The 19,184-nt window shown below is 47.7% G+C and overlaps 1 protein-coding gene across 1 annotated transcript in view; it reads right to left on the bottom strand.

Annotated features, from left to right (window-relative positions):
* GATB (glutamyl-tRNA amidotransferase subunit B) overlaps positions 1-19,184 on the bottom strand; it is a 66,824-nt gene that overhangs the window by 27,416 nt on the left and 20,224 nt on the right. The window contains exons 3-5 of the mRNA XM_049770067.1: positions 8,773-8,886; positions 5,930-6,128; positions 5,254-5,376 (exon numbers count right to left, since the gene is read on the bottom strand). Coding sequence (XP_049626024.1) covers positions 5,254-5,376; positions 5,930-6,128; positions 8,773-8,886 — 436 coding nt within the window. The remainder of the gene's footprint in view (positions 1-5,253; positions 5,377-5,929; positions 6,129-8,772; positions 8,887-19,184) is intronic.

Here is a 19,184-nt window from a genome sequence, read left to right as displayed (position 1 = left end):
GCCTGCCTGAAAACCTGTGCCACTGAGTGCCGTGATACTGTGCACTTTGTAGTTTGGTTCTAAAATGCATTCACACATCAGAAATAAAACATCAGGACAGGAAAACATTTCTGTAAACAGCAGGAGCTGGAGGATTTAGTGGGAAGGGCTATGAAGCTGTCTCATTCTATGCTCTGAACATTCTCCAGACCTTAAATAACAACGTTTGATGCACCTTACAAGCCCACCAAAGAAAATGTACCTAATTTTATAGAGTGTATTTCCCACAGCTTAGTTATGCATGGTGATGTTGAATCTGCAGAGCCAAACTGCTGTTTGTGATTAATAAAAGCACTTGCCTAGCACTTAGAGAGCAAACACTCGGCGAGGGTCAGCCATGGCCCTGAACCTGCCGTCACCTCGCCTCCCAATGCCATGTGCCTATAACAAGCCTTTAGATGGCCTCCTATCAGTGCAGACCTATCACCTTTGAAAGAGAACTCCAGAACCACCTCATTCTCAGCCCTAGAAGCCTGTCTTCTTCCACTTTCCCAATCTCAGCTCACCACAGTTCTATCCAGGACAACCCTTTCTGCAGGCCTTCCGTCATTTTGAGTTCCTGTCTCTGTCTTCCAATCATGGGGGGCCTCGGAGGAAGAGGGGGAAGAAGAGGCTTCAAGAAGCTGGGCACCTTTCCAGGACCCCACAGTCGGGAGCATGTTACCGTACCAACCCTGATCCAACATCAGTCACCTGCACTGACACCATGACTACTCTGGCTGAAAAGGTGGGGCCTACCTGGGTGGACTGACTCCCCCATGCACAGACAGGGTTATCAAAACAAGCAGACTGTGAGGGCAAAGAACTGGTAAAAACTGGCTGTATAAAGGCCACTAGATCCATATGCTCCCAGTACAGTAAAAAGTACACCTTTTAATTACAGTTCAGACTTGACCAGCAAAGATGCTTCTGGACTCTACTCATGGTCCTTACATCAACACCAATGAGACCACCGAGGACTCTCAGGATGAGACCCTCCTCATCCTCTTCTCTGACCTGAGTTTCATCAGCTAGCCTGGCTTCCGACCTTTCATTTTCAGCCATCAGCCCTGCCTGCTAACTCAGCTATATGTCTATGAACTGCACAAGTCCTCCAACAGAATCTCATTGTAATTAGAGGCCTCTGATGGGGCTGTAAAGTGTAGCATGTCCACAGAAAGGTGGTGGTCAGCACCACTAACAAGAAGCCTCATATTGCAAAGTGATCATATAAGTGCAACCTAGGTTTTAGGCAATCTAGTTAATCCAATCGGTCATTTGAAAGCTTGTCTACAAGAGGTGTGGCCAATCAAACAATGGATATGAGGGGCAGGAATAAGGACTCTGAAAGGGAGGCTCAGGGCAGGTAACTCTGTCCCTGCCTCGGACAGTCAGCACTGTGGCTCTCAGAGCTGACAATCACACCCAAGCAGACAAGAGAGCAAAAAAAGTGGACTATGGCTGGAAAACAAAGGAAAAGAAAGAGAAGAGCAGCATGTGGCAGCAAGGAGAAACAGAGAACAGAGCCTCAGGGATATGGCAGAAGGCCACAGGGAGCATCCAGACCAAGTTCTGAGACTTCAGAAAGGACAAGGACAGCGGACAGGGAACCAAAGAGGAAGCTCAAAACAATGGGGGATCCAAACGACCCAATTATTTTGGTTCTGAATTTGTGGTTTGGGGCCACATCCAGCAATGCTCAGGGTTACTCCTGGTATTCTACTTAGGAATCACTCCTGGCAGTGCTTGGGGGACCATGTGGGATGCCAGGGATAGAATCTGGGTCAGATGTATGCAAGGCAAGCACCCACCCTGTTGTATTATCACTCCAGACCCATCTAAGAGCTGTTAAATGAGTAACTCTAAGTTCACAAACATCTGGAGTTTGGTGTGCTGACTTTAAATATAACTCAGGAGCTAGACAAGCTCCAAGGTAACAACAGCAAGACAGAATATCACACCATGTGTGAGCTCTCAACACCCCTGATGGCCCTATTCTGCTATAAAGTTGCACCTCAGTATTCTGGGGGATTGGTTCCAGGTCCCCCCAGGATGTCAAAATCCACAGATGTGCTATCCCCTGTACAAACTGGTCCAATATTTGTACATCATCCACTGCACATTCTCTTCTGCACCTTAAAGCAGTTGTAGGGAATTTTCTACTCTACAAAGCAAATGCTGTGCAAATAGGTATTGGACCACCTGGTTTTTTTGAAATAGTGACAAGGGAGGACCACACACATGTTCAGTACAGACATGGCCACAATAGGCCTGATGAGCCTCCTTAGTCCTGGTTTGGCTGATTCCAGTGTTGTGGAGCTCGAACTGAGGAGGACCATCTGTGGACCTTAGTGGCTCTCCACGACACTGCCTATGGCTGCCGCAGGAAACTGGGTTCTGTCAATGCTGCTGAACCACCAGGGGCTCACACTTAGATGTAGCTTAGTTCATACCAATGTCAACACCAGCATCTGCGTGTTAAGTAGAGGACTCTTGGCGCTATTACACCTGGACATGGAGTCCCTATCACTTCCTGTGAGTCTTAGCAAATGACTCAAGTTGCTAAGCCTCAGTTTCCCCACACATACCTACAACAGGCATCACAATACTGTTTCTTGAGTCAGCACCTAAAGGCAGTGATAACTGAGTGTTGAAAGAACTCAGGAAACTAACTCAGGAACCCCGCTCCCCCCCCCCCACACACACACCACAACACTCAAACTGACAAAGCGATGGAAATGCTCAGTGTGTGCCTCAGCACAGATTCATCTCAGCAGATGACCTCGAATATCTTGGATGGACGAGAGAAAAGCGCAAACTCACTCAACTACCAGAGCAGCTGATGCTTCACCTGAAAGTTCCTTGGGCACCCATAAGCCCTTAGAGAGTGACCCCAAGTTTCTAGGCTTTGACCTCCAGTGATGGGGACAGGAGACAGTACAGTGTGCAGGTCTGGCATGTGCCTGACCTGGGTTATCTTCGCCAGTACCACATCACGAGTGCAGTGCAGTCCACTGGGGCATGGCCTGGAAACTCTGAGCACTGAATGGATAGTCCAGACAGCATCTCAGCCCTGGGCCCTTCTACTGCACCAACAGCCCAGTTGGCTGAGAAGCAAAGTGGCACCTAAAAGAACAACATTTGGGTGACTCCCACCCCAACAGCCACAATTGAACAGGGTCCAACAAGCCAAACTCCTAAAACTGCCAGGAGGCCTTCACGCAAAGCACTTTAATAGAATGATCTCCTGTCTGAGGTAGCGCCTGGGCAAAGCTGTTAGCTTTGTGTTCGAAAGCCACAAAGAATGTTGCAACAAATGTGACTTAATGAACCCACTCAGAGGTCACTGACTGATGAGCTTGTCTGTGGTCTAGCTGCTGGCAAGGACCCAGGGCAACTCCTCAGCCAAGAGGAGACCTGTTTCTGAGGATTTCATAGGTCTTAGAGCAGGATGGGGTAACAGAGACTCAACACTTAGTACATAAATTGGCCGCTACCCAACTTGTCCACTTTCCCTGATGGGTCTGAGGACCAGAGAACAGCTTCAGCTGTAGACCTAGAATGAAAAATTGTTACTGTCATCCTTGTTTCTGGGAAGCACACAGGTGGCCAGCTAGCTTTGACAACACCCGAGAGCATCCTGTGACCTAACGAAGAAAACAAATCAAATCAGCAAGTTGTCTTGAGATTCACTGTGCCCAGGCTCTGAAGCACCTGCGCAAATTTGGCATTGCAAATCCGAGAGTCTCTTTGCAAAGTGTAAAGGTGGCAGGCAACACCAAAGGGTCAGTAAATGCTGCAGCAAATGGGCAGAAGGGGGATGGATGTGTGAGAGCATACCAGTAATGGCTAATTTTATGTGTCACATAAAAACTGGTTACCAGGTGGTCAGCCATTTGACCACATACTCTCCGGGGTGCATGTGAAGCTGCTTCTGGGAAAACTAACAGCAAATTCCCAGACTGAGCAGTGTGGAGCAATTTTCCAGAGTGGGTAGCTCCTGGGGTTACAAAAAATGAAAGGCCACCAAGGGAACCAGAAGATGCTTTCGATGCATGACCCACTTCCAGCTGGGACACTGGTCTTGGGCATTGGGCCTCAGGCACAGAGCAGAGCTGATTTCTCAGACGCAGGTTGCTGGGCTGGAATCTGCTTTCGATTCTCCTGCAGGTTGCTGGCCCCAGACATTTTGAGTCTGACAATTACAAAAGCCAGCTTCTTCTCATCAGTTTTTCTCAGATATCTGGAGCTTAGCACACCTCACCCGGGCTGCTCTGAGAGCTGAGTGTGAGCTCCAGAGGGTAGGGTATAGTTTCTGCAGTGGAATCTGCTCCTTCCCCAATCCAGTATGGGGCCTGGGAGCAGAAAGTGGAGGGGTAGGCAGATCATGTGAGAAACTAGCCTTGGGGACTTCAGTGGGGAGCAAGGTTGTGCTAGGGAGGGACCTGGGGAATCAAGAACCGAATCTGACCACAAAATGTAAATCTCAGTCCAATGGCAAATGTTTAAAGTGTCTGAGGGTGGGGCTAGAGCAATAGCTCAGTGGTAGGTCATTTATTTGCCTTGCACCTGGCTGCCAAGGACAGACGTGGGTTTGATCTCCAGAGTCCTATATGGTCCCCTGAGCCAGGAGTGATTTCTGAGTGCATAGCCAGAAGTAATTCCTGAGCATCACAGGGTGTGGCCCAACCCCCCACCCCCAATAAAGTGTCTGAGGGTGAGGGACCAACAGTACGAAGTGATTCCTCCATGACAGTGAGATTGGCCTTTGCTTCTACTGAACTTCTGGTTTGATCTCCAAGTTTGGTGAACTCAAACCTTGGCCAAGAGACCAGGAAATTGCTACAGCTGGCAGCACTGAGCCCAGACCAGTGTCTCTAAAGGGAGAAAAGCAAAAAGCAGCTAAGTGCTGCCTATAGGGAACTTGTTAGCCCAGCATAACCCCCAATAAAGATGTGCCAGCCTGGCAAAGAAGGAGGAAATTGCTGGAACCCAGGATTTTATTGCCACTCTGGGCAGTCGAGGGCACAAAGCCAGAGAAGTGTCAGCTCCAAGTCTTCACAGCTCTCTGTGCACTGTCATGTGATCACTGAGTCTTGGCTGGAGAGTCAGGAAGCTTTCAAAGAAAACTTGAAGAGAGTGGGGGTAAGACCCAGAGGTTCAAAAAGAAGAAGCTGACAGCAGAGAAGTGAGGGGAAGCAGCGGCGAGGAGAGGACTGGGGTGGGGGGCTCTACCTGACATATTGGCCTGGCTGCTCCCCAGGGTTTGCAGGATCAGCTGCAGCTCCCGCACAGCTGTGGCTGCCTCTTCCCCACAGGTCATGTCAGGCTCCAGAACCAATTCCAGCAGGCCAACCCCTGCCAACGAGAAGCAGTCTCAGCACGCCCCTCACCCATGGCCGAACACAATCCTATGTCACCCAAGAATGCTGAACTGGGGTTCAAGCTTCTGAATTGTCTCTCTCCTGCCAGACTCTGCTTCCTCCCCACCCCTCTATCTTGTATAGTTGTTTTTGGGCCACAGTTAGGAGTGTTCACGGCTCATTCTTGACAGTGTTTGAGGGATCACATGGGATGCACAGAACTTGGGTCAGGTTTGTGGAAAGCAGGTGCCTTCACTCCTATACTATATCCCCATATCTCCACCCCAACTTCCCATCAGGTTGTTGATCTTTAACCTTGGATCTTTTCTCATAAATGCCACTTAAGCTTCTGGGTCCCAGATTTGTCTCTCATAAAGGGGTTAGTCTGAGTGAGCCAAGAAGTGAATCAAGTGCAGCACTTGATCTCTAGCCAGCTCTGCCAGTACCATGAATGATAGATAGTCTAATCCCCTCTGTGGGCCCCGGGCTTGTTTCCTCAGTGAGAGGTCCTGGGGCCTGGGAGAGAAGGCAAGAGAGGTCGAGCCTACCTGCCCGATTTAGGTCGATGAGCGTCTGTGCCCGCTGCTCGTCGTGAAGGCTCTTGCCACTGTCTTGCTCCAGCTGGATTTGCCTGATGCGCACGGTCTTGGGGATCACCTGGCCTGGCTGTGGCCCTGCATACATGCTGTAGGCCAGGCTGCCGTTCACGGCGATGGGGAGCCGCTGCTGGGTGATCTGATAGCCTGCCTGCAAACACAGAGGGGTCAGGCCCAGGGGTAGAAACTGGGCTTTTATGTACTTGTGTGGCTTAGAATGACAAGCTTGCTCTAAACCACATACATGGGGACTGGAGAGACAGCATGAGGAAAACAGTGCTGCTTTACATGGGGCTGAACCCAGTTTAAACTCTGATACCCAACCCTACAGGAGTGATCCTTAAACAAAGAAGCAGAAATAAGCTCTGAGACTACTGGGCATTGCCCTCCCCACCCCGAACCACACCCACACCCACACCCACACACACACCCACACCTACACACCCACACACCCACACACACACACACACACACACACACACACACACACACACACACACACACACACACACACACACGAAAGTCAAGTAATGAGAATGAGCTCTTTGCAGCATTCAGCCTGAGCTCCTGAGTCCTTCCTATCTATTCCCTTAGATTATTTGACCTTCTCCCCCTGACCCTATATTCTGCTCTACATAGGGTGAGGAGTGGCAATCACTTCATTGTCAGTAACCTCAAGAGAGTAGCTGGGTCAGGGCAGGGACACACAGAAGAACAGAACTCCTGCAAGCTTGCAGCATTTGCAGAGCCCAGACCCTGGTCTTGGTATGGTGTGCTACTTTCATTCCCCCTTCCAATATCCCAGTGTAGGAAGGACGGGTCAGGGAAGGAGGGGCTAGGACACTGCTACTGAGTCTTAAGATCAGAACCCCCAGCCAGTTTCCAAACTCTGCTCCTCACCGCCAGGCTAGAGCATTTCAGGCATCAGACCCAGGGTGAGGGAATCAGAGTACAGCTCACCTGTTGTAGTAACTGGTTCTTACTTTATTCAGGATAATTCTTCTTTGCATGAGCTTGTCCCACCTGGGTGTGAAGAACCTCTGAATTGCCCCCCTTACCCCTACCTGTTCTCCATCCATGGGGTGGTCCTACTCTTCCCAGTAAATAAAGACCTCAGGCCAGAGAGACTTCTCTGGTCTCAGTCCCACAGCTAGCTTGTCTGCCTGCTGGTATCCTTTGCCTGCTTGCAGATAGCTTTGTGGTGGAAGTTCCTGAATCTGTTTTATAGCCTTAATCTGGTATGGATTATTTCCTGTATCAGTGTTGCTTCCAAACCTGCATTCCCCAATCCCGGGGGGATTGGGGTATGCGGCTTTCACTACACTCACCCCACCCATCTCAGCCTTTCCAGTTCCACAGGCCGGGTCAGTACCTAAAAAACCACCTTTCTTGACAGGTTCCCTGGACACAGATGCAGTGGCCAGGGCCTTACTAGGACAACCATCATATTTATTATTTGGGCAGAATCAGGAAGTCTCAATGTTAAAGGTAAAAGGTTGGTGAGGGTGACCCAAGATTCGGGCTGGCTCAGGCCAATCAAAGTGATAAGAGATAGAATAAACTGCTCTTCCATACACTCTGGATCATGTACAAGCATGTCCCGAGGAATGCTGGCAACATGTGCACTGGACTGGCTGAGCTACCTGGGTCAGAAAGATAGAAAGTCACAGGGACTCAGAACCTCTTTTCAGCCACAGACTGCTGCTAAGTGTCCCGCTCCAATAATGCTGTTTCTCACTCTCAGAAGGTGACAACAATGTGGGTGAATCCTCTCGGCTCCACCAAATACGAGGAGATGCTGAAAGGCTGGCAGATGGGGGTGGTGAGGGTAGAGGAGCAGGTTCAGAGGAGAAGGGACTGCCTTGGAATGAAGCTTCCAGTTTATACCCCAGTCCTGCCCCAGGGGCCCCAGAATCAGCACGATGGAATGGGAACTCCAACCTCTGGGAGCACCCACCAAAAGTCGAGTATCACAGCGAACCATGCCCAAGTCCTAGCAACAAAGGGAGAGAGAGCTAAGGGGAACAGGAGAACAGTGGGAACCTTAGGCTCACCTGTGCTTGTACTTTATTCTACTCCAACCCTTACCCCCCAAAACTGGGCCCCGCTGTCTTTCAAGGCTGGTCTGAGGAACAACACCAGCACTATCTGTTCCAATCAGAAGAGCATGGTGGGCAGAGAGCAGGGTTACCACATGCTTGGGAAACAGCATCTGAACTGAGACAGGCCCAGCTTAGAGCCGCTGCTCTAGAACCTGTGCCACTTACGGCCAGTCACTTGGCTTCTACAGACTGTTTCTATAACCCAGGTTCTGCTCAGCAGTCTGAGGAACTGGCTCCAGTTCACACCATCTTCCTGCCAACTAGAGGAGCTAAGCTTTCACTGCCAGCAGAAGCCAGGAGCAACACTTTAAGTGTAGGGCCTGTTTCGGATACTAGCTCAGGCTTCTGGGCCTGGGGGCTCATCTCTGCTGAGGGACCCATGTGTTTGCTTGGGGGAAAATGACAGAAGCATACCCAAAGGCAGACAGGTTTATTCCTGGGCACTTGCTCTAGAATGAGAATTGCTGTGGACAGGGAAGAGCCACTGTAAGGGGCTGCACTGTTAGGAGAGGCCCGAGTACCAGGTAGAGCCAGAAAGGAGCCAGGAAAGAGCCAGGAAGGTGCAGGGAAGGAAGCGGGAAGGAGCCAGGAAAGAAGCAGCATTCAGGGCAGCTATATCCAGTCTAGGGAACATCAGGCTGAGAAAAGGATCCCATCAGCAGGAACAGAGCCAAGCTGCCCCAACCCACTTACAGGAAGGTCAGCGTAGAAGTAGTGCTTCCGGTCAAACAAGGACTTCCTGTTGATATGGCAGTTCAGTGCCAGACCCGTCAGTACGGCTGCCTCCACGCACCTCCTGTTGAGCACCTGGGGAGACACCATGGCTCGTCACGCCATATAAGCAGACACAGATGCTCTCACCGGGCAGGCAGCATTTTTGCCTTTCTATGCACAGCGTGGCACACAATGTCCTTACATAAAACATACTAAAAAAACATTAGCAAAGAAAACCATTGTGGTAGAAAAAAGGAAGACCCTCAGACCAGTCACAGAACCAGGAGCACAGACATAAGTCCTTTAATGTATGAAGAGTTAATCTTTAAGAAGCAGATGTATTAGGCTGAAGAAAGGAACGTGTACATTAATGGTGCTGAATCATTACAAATAACAAATCCTTGGTCATGGACTACAGAACTGAGGTTTCCAGTGGAGTAGGGTAGCTAATCACCTAACGCACACACCCTGTTTTAACACCCAGAGCACACTGCTTTCCCTGTCTTCCATAAACACAGGAGCACACACCCTGTTTTAATCCCTTCTCACATCCTACCTGATTGGCTGACGAAGTCCACACCCCACTCTCCCCTAATTAAATATCCATTTCCCACTTATATTAATAGAGTTACTCTCAGGAAGTGGCTCATGGATGCTTCTGAGTGTTCTACTCCGGGATCTGACCTCACCAGTGACTCTGACCTCACCAGCATCATTCAGAGAGCAGGGAAGGAACTTGTTGGAACTTGTGAGGTAGACTGGAGGTAATACAAGAGGGCTAGTACAGGAGTCAAGGTACACGACCCAGTTTGATCCCTAATATTGGCACACAAGGGAGCAAGTGTCCCATCTGGGCCCAGCTCTGCCTTCTCAGGCTGCACCATGCTCATGCTCCTTGCAACTTTCTGATGTGGGAAGTGAGGGTCTGATGATAGGATGCAGGGAGTGAAGGTCCAGTGGTGTAATGGGGAAGGGAGGGTCTTTTAGGGTTAGATACTGCTGGTACCGTTGCCTGCTCTGTCCACCTTACTGCTCTCTCATCTCTGTCTCACTTGTCCCTCTAGGGCCCAACTGTCCCCTCCATCATGCTGCAGAAGTGTACCTGCTGTTTTGGGGTGCCCTGAAGGCATAGGGGATCCCCAGATCCTCCAGAGCACCTCTCTCCCTAGACAGAAGTGGTGGAGCAGCAACTACCCCAGTGCTTCTGAATACACTAGGATCAGCTTCTCTAATCCCAGGCAGAGGTTCAGGGTTCCAGGCATACACCATGCGCTAGATACTTTGCAGAAGCTGGGTGGAGAGAGTGCAAGAAAGGAGCATTTGGGGTGCTCCGAGGCAGGGTGGGGCACAGGTGGGGGCCCGGCTAGTGCATTTGAGGAGATGATGCAACTTGAACAAAAATCCATGTGAGTGGATCCCTGATCCCTCAAATGTATAGAAAGTCCTAAATAATGGGGTACTGAGGCACTCAGGGCACCATCATCAACCTCCCTGAATCTATCATGAACAGGCCAGCTCCTCCCACAGGCTTTCAAGTTCTTGTCTGCTCTGGGCTGATCTTATAGTGTCTTTTGCCTAAAATCCCTCCATAACCCATGTTGGTATGATAAAGGCTTAGAGCTCACAATCTGGCTCCTTCCTTATTCCCCCATCAGGCTCCCCAACAGGCTACAGAACAAACCATACACACCTGACAGCTCCCTCCATTCTTCCTCTATTCAGAACTCCTGGGAGGGCTTGGACCCTTCAGACCAAGAAGGCTGATTGTTCCCAGGATTCCCTTTGTGCTCCTGTCACTGAATTGTCACTGGTGCATTGTCCAACCCACTTTACAAAGACAGGAATGAGTCAGGATGCCCTGAGCCCCAGTTGCATACACAGGAGTGACACCAGTGGCATTCAATGGCCTCTGAGGAGCCCACCTATAGTTACCCTACATCAGAGGGGCAGGATGTCTTTCAGATCTCCACAAAGGTGTCACCTGCCACTGCCTGGCCTTCAAACTTGCTTTCGGAAGTGCCATGAATTGACAACCAATCTAAAGTGATCAAAGAGTATCTTGAAATGCTCAGAGACTCACTTCTCCTGAAGACATCTTGTTCCAGAAGTTTCTATGTCATTAATGCCAACCAACTACAAAGGAGCTCAGGGCCTTTCACGAGAAGGGAAGCCACGCTACTGGGAACACCTGAAGCAGCTCTTTCTCCACTTTACGCTGGCTTCAGGACACAGCCACAGGAAGGTGGTGGGCTGCAGCCTGTCTGAGGGATGTGCTGACTGTTACCTGTGTGGCTCTGAACTGTCCCATCGCTGGGTCTGACAAAGGGACAGTCATCCTCTATGGAGACTTCAAGGTAGCAGGCAGGCTAAGTACTCTGGCCATGGTGGCCCAGATAGCCAGGGGCAAAGCCAGTGAGTCAGACCACTTGAACACAGACTCTCCACTGTGACCCTGTCTTTAGTCTTTAAAAATCAAGCCCCAAATTGTCAGCCACCACAGCTACTTAACCCAAACTCGGCCACTCAGACCAGCTTGTGCTGCCGTTCCAGGAGGATATAATATAGTCTTTAATACTTTCTTCTTGGCAGTTTCTACAGGATTGAAAGCAAGGGCTGGGCTTTGAGAAGAAAAGTGCTATGCTCCGGCCCTTGCAAATATTCAGTACCTGTCTCTGGCATGTGGAGGGTCTGTCAATGAGTCAGCCTGTAGGCTTACTCAACTGGCGAGGGCTGTTTGACTGCTCTGAAACCCTGAAACATAAATATCATCAGAATGATGACTCTAATGAGGTGCATTCTCTCAGCCAAGCAGAACCTGAGAAAGGTGTGGGTACTGGAGGGTGGAGATGAGATGGATGATGAGTTTCATTTGCAGCAGAAATACTGGCCTCCAGAAGAGGGCTGGAGCTTTGGGGAGAAGGAAGGACAGAGTCTGACATCTTTAAAAAGATCTGTGCATTTGTTTTCTCGAAAGAAGCATTGTGACCAGAGTCTGTTGTGGAAGCCACAATAGGTTTAGAGTGTTAGGCGGCAGGAAGAGCCCAGAACTCTTGGCATGTGCCAAGATACCAAGATGTGTGAGACCTCAGAGCACGGGCTGAGAGCTGAGTGGAGACTTATCTCGCTTTCAGACCCAGCCCAGTTAAACAAGCAATCAGTGCCTCTAGTACAAGCAGGCAAGGACAGTCCCCAGCAGTGTCATGTACTAAGTGTCATGTCACAAAGCTGCACACATCCTACTTTCTTAGTCTATATGGATGGTAATAGCCAAAGTGTTTCCTGACAATTAAATAAAGAAATTGTGGTCTATATTCACAAAAGACTAGGACTCAGCTACAAGAAAAGGTGGAATCTGTGATTTGTAGCTATATGGGATAGATAGATAGATAGATAGATAGATAGATAGATAGATAGATAGATAGATAGATAGATAGATAGATAGATAGATAGACAGACAGACAGACAGACAGACAGACAGACAGACAGACGGACAGACGGATGGATGGAGGGATGGATAGATGGACAGGTAGGGTAGACAGATAGGTAGGTAGGTAGATATAGGATATATAGCGATATACACAAATATGAAAACTGTCACATAAAGAAATATGCCACCACCTTCCCCGCCCCCTCATCCTCTGGCAGAGTGTTCAGGCCTCTTTGCTGGAGAACATTCTGGAACTCTGAGCCACGTGACCTGTCCATGCAAAAAGAAAACCAGGTCTCGGAAATCAATGTCACTCTCCCAGGTCTTGATGCCTCTGCTGGGCTGTGGTCAACCTCTGTAATAAATTTCTCTTCCATTTAACTTTGAATTCACTTCACAGCAGTAATGACTTCTGCCCATCAGGTGGTCTCCCCTCAGTATCCATCCGTGCTGCTTCTCAGCACTAAGAGGACAGGGCCCCTATGATGGTGCAACCCTCAAGCTTCTGGCTCTGCCTTTCCAGCTCAGGCCCCCCTTGTTCCTAACCCGACACTCAGACAACCCCCACAACACAAACATCTGTAGGAACATCTGCTGCCTCCACTCTTCAAGATTTCCACACCTCACCAGATTCTCAGCTGCCACCTCTATCCTCCTTACACAACCATGGTATGTGACTGCAACCCAGTCTGCCAATAGGTTGAGCATGTGGTCAGTCATTTTATTACTCACATGGTCACCTCCACAAAATTCTACCTGATGAAGTAAGTTAAGGAAAGAATCACTCAATATTCCCTGTACTGATATCCCAAAGGCAATAGACTAGGAAGCAATATCAAGAGTATTATGGAAACTACACATCAGGAAAAAAAGCAGCCTTCTTGGCACATGAGCCAGAATAGAGGTTGAGAGGGTGTTTGTGCAGCTGATGGATGCCAGGAGGGCTGAGCTCTCAAATAAGGTGCAGAGAATCTCACAATGGAATGAGATTGCACCAGAAGCCAAATGCAATGCTGGGAGAGGCAGGGCCTGTTGGCAGGTCACACTGGCAACACACTAAGTCATAGACAAGACCCCTGTCACAACAAGAAATATTGTCTCTCCTGGCGGCTTCATGGGCCCCAAGGCAACTGACTAATTTCCTAGGGTATCCAGTCTACAGGACAGTGCTTATGCTGACCAATGAGGCAGGAATATGGTGGCACCTAGGATGGAGGACCTCAGGCCAAGCTTATACCACACATACATCATCCCAGTCGCTGCTTGGTGCCATTCTGTTGGGGTGTGCAGTCCTCTAAGACAGAGTATGAATTCAGTACACTCCTTTATCATAGGGCAAGCATTTTATGAAATGATGCTTATTTCTCAGGCGCATCTACAATAATTCCACTTGGGTTGGAATGAACTCGGAGCCTAACATGGACTATTAGGAAAAGATTTACTAAGCAAATTAGAAGAATGAAGCTGGCAACTGCCTAACCTAGTTGGGTCCATAAAATATCCCCCAGGATTTCAGCACAATTATGTGGAAATCTACTAATTACAAATAAATCTGTTCACTAACGCTGGTGTCTGGGACTTATACATCAGGGACTATTTGATGATGTGCTGACACTGCATTTCCAAAGTATCTGAAGCTCACACACCCCTCTCCTCTTGCTACCAAACCCTCAACTGATCCCCAAAGTTAGTGGACAGCAGTGTTTCCTTAGAGAAAATGAATCCAAATGCAAAGACAGATGTAGGTACTGAAACTTTAGCCAGCAGATCCTGGTGTAATACCCCAAGGCCTGGAGAGCAGTGTTTTCCAAAAAGCCCAAATGGCTCTTCTGTGCAGTTAATGCTACATACAACAGATCTAATGGTGAGGGCATAGCATGATAAATGCTCTCATTTATCCAAAGAAATCAATTAAGATTCACTAAGTAAAACCAAGGCAGCAAAATGGGCCTTTATCTCACTTTATTTCACAAGTTGAACCATAAACTCGTCTCAAAGCATGGACTCCATCTGATCCCTATTCAAAGTTCCACACTGAGAAATGTTCATGATAGCAGAGGAAATTGGCCCCTGATACCCTCACCCCACATTCCTCACTCCACATCAATTAAAGCAAACACAAAATCTTGAGCCATGATTTTAAAACTTCCTAACCCTGATCAGTTAGAAAATACTTTTGGGGAAATGGAGAGATAGCACAGAGGTAGGCATTTGCCTTGCATGCAGAAGGACAGTGGTTCAAATACCGATATCCCAATATGGTCCCCCGAGCCTGCCAGGAGTGATTTCTGAGCGTCGATCCAGGAGTAACCCCTGAGCACAGCAGGGTATGACTCAAAAACTGAAAAACCAAAAATAAATAAATAAATAAATAAATAAATAAATAAATAAATAAATAAATAAATAAATAAATAAATAAATAAAAGAAAATAATTTTGGCAGTGGCTGAGAAGAGTAGTGGTGGTATGGGCAGTTGGAGAAGGTGGGTCACATCCCACGATGCTCAGGGACAATTCCTGATTTTGTGCTGAGGAGTGATCCCTGGTGGTGCTCAGGGACTATATGTAGTACTGGGGATATAACCGGAATTAAGGTAACTGCTTTACCTCCTATCCTGTCTCCCTGGCCTCTATATTTCCATTTATTTGTCTGTTTACTTGTTTGTTTCTTTAATGTTTTTGGCCATTGCTGGAGGTGCTCAGGGATCATTTTTGGCAGGCTCAGGGGAACCATATGAGGTGCTGGGGACTGAACACAGATAGGCCACGTGCAAGGCAAATACCCTACCTACATGCTGAATTATTACTCCAAGTTCAGACTCTTATCTTTTATGTTTATGTGGGTATTTGGTTGATTTGGGGCCACACCAAGCAGTTCTCAGGGCTTACTCCTGGCTCTGAGGCTCTGAACTCAGACATTATTCCTGGTGGTGGTGGTCAAAGATGTGGGGTGCAAGGGATCAAACCTGGTCAGCTGCATGCAAAGTAAATGCTCTATCTGCTTTCTCCAACCCCTCCAATATATATATTTGGTTTTTGGGCCACACCCTGTGATGCTCAGGGGTTACTCCTGGCTACATGCTCAGAAATCATTCCTAGCTTGGTGGACCATATGGGATGTTGGGGGATTGAACCACAGTCCATCCTAGGCTAGTGCACGCAAGGCAGATGCCTTAAGCCCTGCACCACCACTCCGACCTCCCCCATATTTTTTAAATGGAATTTTCTATCCAAAATTCTATCACTTTGTATTGCCTGTTAATATAGATATACCCATTAAAATAGTGTTTATGCTAAATATGGACTAAGAAGAACACTCTGATTTCTCTTTTCTTCCATTTGTACTTCACAAATATCAAAGCATTTCTCTTTCTAAAGGTAGGGAGATCTTGGTTTCAGCTCTTTGTGCTCCAATGCGTATCTCTGTTTCCAGTCCTTTTACACCAATACAGCTCCTCAGAAGTGGTCAGGATGAAGAGAAGACTATGTCCACACAGCACCAGAGCGATGGTACTGTGACTATGATGCTTGACTTGCACATGGCTGACCCAGGTTCAATACCTGACACCACTTGGGCTGACTGGGAGTGATCCCTGACACCACATGGTGACGACACCACATTGTGATCACCATGAGTCATCCCTGAGTACAGAATCAGGAATGACTCCTGAGTACAGACCCAGGAGTGATCCGTGAAATACCCTTCTCCACATGTTTTTTTAATAAATTTTTTGTGAGAGGACCAGGTCTCTCAGTGGACTAATATCTTTCTCCTACAAGAATTCTGATGAGGTCTTTCTCTTGTTTATAACTTTTAAGGAAAGGATGAAAATACTAAAACCCTAAGGCACAGAAACCCATTCATTGAGCCTGAATCAGTCATGTCTTCTCTAAACAATTTTTAACATTTACTCCCCACCCTCTCCACCTGCAGAGATTCAGAGGCATGGCAGTTATTTCATACTGCCGGCACCTCAAGAGTAATCAGAGATAGTGATAAGAAACATTAATTTCGTGAGTGAAAAGCTCATTAATAAGAATGAGATCTACTCTGATCTTTACATAAAAGATTAGGATTAAGATGAAAGATTTGAATATTGCTGCGAAAACAATTCTCTTGAACCCAGTGAATACTAAGAAACACAAGGTGTTCTCTATTGATCAACATACGGGCTCTGGAAAAAAAAAGGCCTGTGAATATGAAAAGGTCCTTGAGACACCTGCCATTATACCAAATTGCACCTGCAATGTTCATCAGTGAGGCAGGGCCTGTGATGAGCCTGGGGAAGGATTTATTAGGACACAGATTTGGGGAAGAGAAAACCATCTCTAATTTTCTGCACCTGGTAGGAGAAAATGTCAACATCACAAAAGACATGGGAATGAAGAAATTTTGAAAGAGAAAGCAACTAAAGCCACAGGACTATCAGACCCACAATGCCAGGTCTTTGGCAGGATTTGGGGCTCGGGAAAAGTGCAGGCGAACATCGAGAGTAACTGTCTCAGTGAGCATGAGTTCTGGAGCTGCACAGTGATAGCTGCATGGCAATCACTGAGAGCATCTTTCAGTTCCTAGCACAAAGTTCTCGAGATGTTAAGAGCTGAAGTTCCACCATGCTGCTCGACTCTCAATGGTTCTTCCAGGGGCAAGGTGGATGCTCACTATACTGTTCTTTAAAGTTTTCAGTAGTTTCTTATTTGTTTTTGTTTTTCAACAATATACAGGGGTGGACCAAGGGGGGCAGGTCTAGCTGCTGATTTTCCAGATGGAGAGACATACGAACAGCAGCAGTTCCAATAGGGGTCCCCATTGAGTTGGGTGAGGGGCAGGCTGAGTTTATGTGACAGCACCCACACAACAAAGACATCCAGTACCACATCTCAACACAGATCCCTGTATGTAAGTGAGGCGTGGCTGGAGATGGTTCTCTGACCCAAGAGGATGGTGAGATGTGACCTTAGGGGGAAACTCAGCTGAAGGGAGGCCAGAGTTACTGAAACCAATGCTAACCTGTGAACCATGCATATCTGTCAGAAGCTTCCAATCACTGGTGCTGACCATCAGTTGGAGAAAAGACAACATTCTAGATACCATCTATAATGCCTTCCTCCACCCTATAAAATGATGAGACATGGCCAGGCTCACCTTAGATCTTGAAGTTTGTGCAATCCTCCTAGAACACACAAGAAGCCTGCTAACTTGCTCTTATCTGGTAGGAAAATCATTCCTCCCAACTGTATAGTTATTCATTGAAAATCCTTTTGGTGCCCCCCCAAAGTTGTGCATGCATTTTCTTTCTGTTTATGCTTCCGTTCTGTCACTTCCTATATAAACCACATGCAATTTCTCAGTCTGTGCCTCTCCTGAAGATAGCAATGGTGGAACTGTCCAACAATGGTCACTCCTGCTGCTGGGGTACTGCTGCACCATCTTGTCATCCCAGATGACTGTTATCCACATGGTTCCCAGCTTTATCCCTGCCCAGCACTTTTGTCTGCATCTATTTCTTGGAATGCCAAGTTAACAACACAAGCATCATGGTAATAGTGAAGAATGTCGATGTGCCACTGAGAGCTTCCAAAGTGATTTCATAGACATTAGTGCCTCTGCATCGATGTACAAAAAGAAGAGAATGAAGACGGTAAGTAGAAGAGCTAACTGTGCCAAGTAAACAAAGATTATGAGTGACTACAGGCATCTCAGATGTTAATAAGCAGCGATAAAAAGGGAAATTCCCTGTTATGCTTTGTTGATGTTGAGTGATTAACAAATAACATAGCTGGGAGCACAGACAGGTGCTCTGAGCTAAGCATGGGAGCCAGACCTCACTTCTATTTTCCACTTACAAGTTCCTTGTGTCCTCAGACAACTCAGTAAGGCCCTCATGTTCATCTCCTATGAATTGGAGATCAGATCTAGCTCACTGAGGTGGCCTATGGGTTGGCACATAGCCCTGAAGAATAAGGACACTTCCAACAAGCACTGATTATTAACTATCTATGCCCTGAGTCTAAGAAAACTGCCAGAGACTGAAAAGACACTTGATAGATTATGGGCCAGTGCCTTTTCTTAATTTTTTGTTTGTTTGTTTGTTTTTGGGTCACACCAGGGGTTACATCTGGCTGTACGCTCAAAAATTGTTCCTGGCAGGCTCGGGAGAACATATGGGATACCGGGATTCAAACCACCATTCTTCTGCATGCACAGCAAACACCCTACCTCCATGCTTTCTCTCCGGTCCTACATTTTTTAATTTTTTAAAAATTAATACATTAATACAAATGAAACATTAACTCATTATTGAAAAGGCCTTAGTAAGCTATAAGTAAACAAGCCTTTTCTAACCTCATAGGGAGCAACCATAGCACAATATGTGGATGTTCTCAATGCCAAGTGCTGAGGAGTTTGTCTTGTCTTCTAAAGAAGCTCCTTTAAGGCTTCTTGTGTGATGGGTTTCAAGGCTGTGTGCCCTAAACTTTTGCCTTTCCCTGAATGGCTCTTTGATACAGCAATGGTGGAACTACCCAACAATGTCACTGAAGATGGTCAATGAGGAGCCAGGCAACAAACACAGCTGGACCAGACCCTGCCAGTCCCTAGGTGCTCCAAAGCCTATTTTCCTTCCTCTCCTCTTCCTGGTACCATCTGTAGAGTCAGGATGCAAACAGGAAGACAGCTGTGCAACATGTAATACTACTAGCAAGAATCTTCTGCCATGAGGAATGGAACGTTTTTTGGAGAAGCCCAGCTTGACGATGCTAACCATGCCAGCGGCTCCCCCCCCCCCCCCCCCCGTCTATGCTCGGCGTGCCTGGGTTGCCAATGGCAAAAGTGTCTTCTGTGCTTTGCCAAGATTTTAGAGAGAACTGATTGGGGGGAAAAATCCTACAAGATGTTGCAATGCAGAGAAGAGCCAACTTCCCTCCCCACTGCAGAATGCGAAGCTAAGATGCTGCTAAAAGGA

The sequence above is a fragment of the Suncus etruscus genome, chromosome 3, assembly GCF_024139225.1.
Source record: "Suncus etruscus isolate mSunEtr1 chromosome 3, mSunEtr1.pri.cur, whole genome shotgun sequence".
In the NCBI taxonomy this organism is placed as follows: domain Eukaryota; kingdom Metazoa; phylum Chordata; class Mammalia; order Eulipotyphla; family Soricidae; genus Suncus; species Suncus etruscus.
This window is presented reverse-complemented; position numbering and strand designations above follow the sequence as displayed.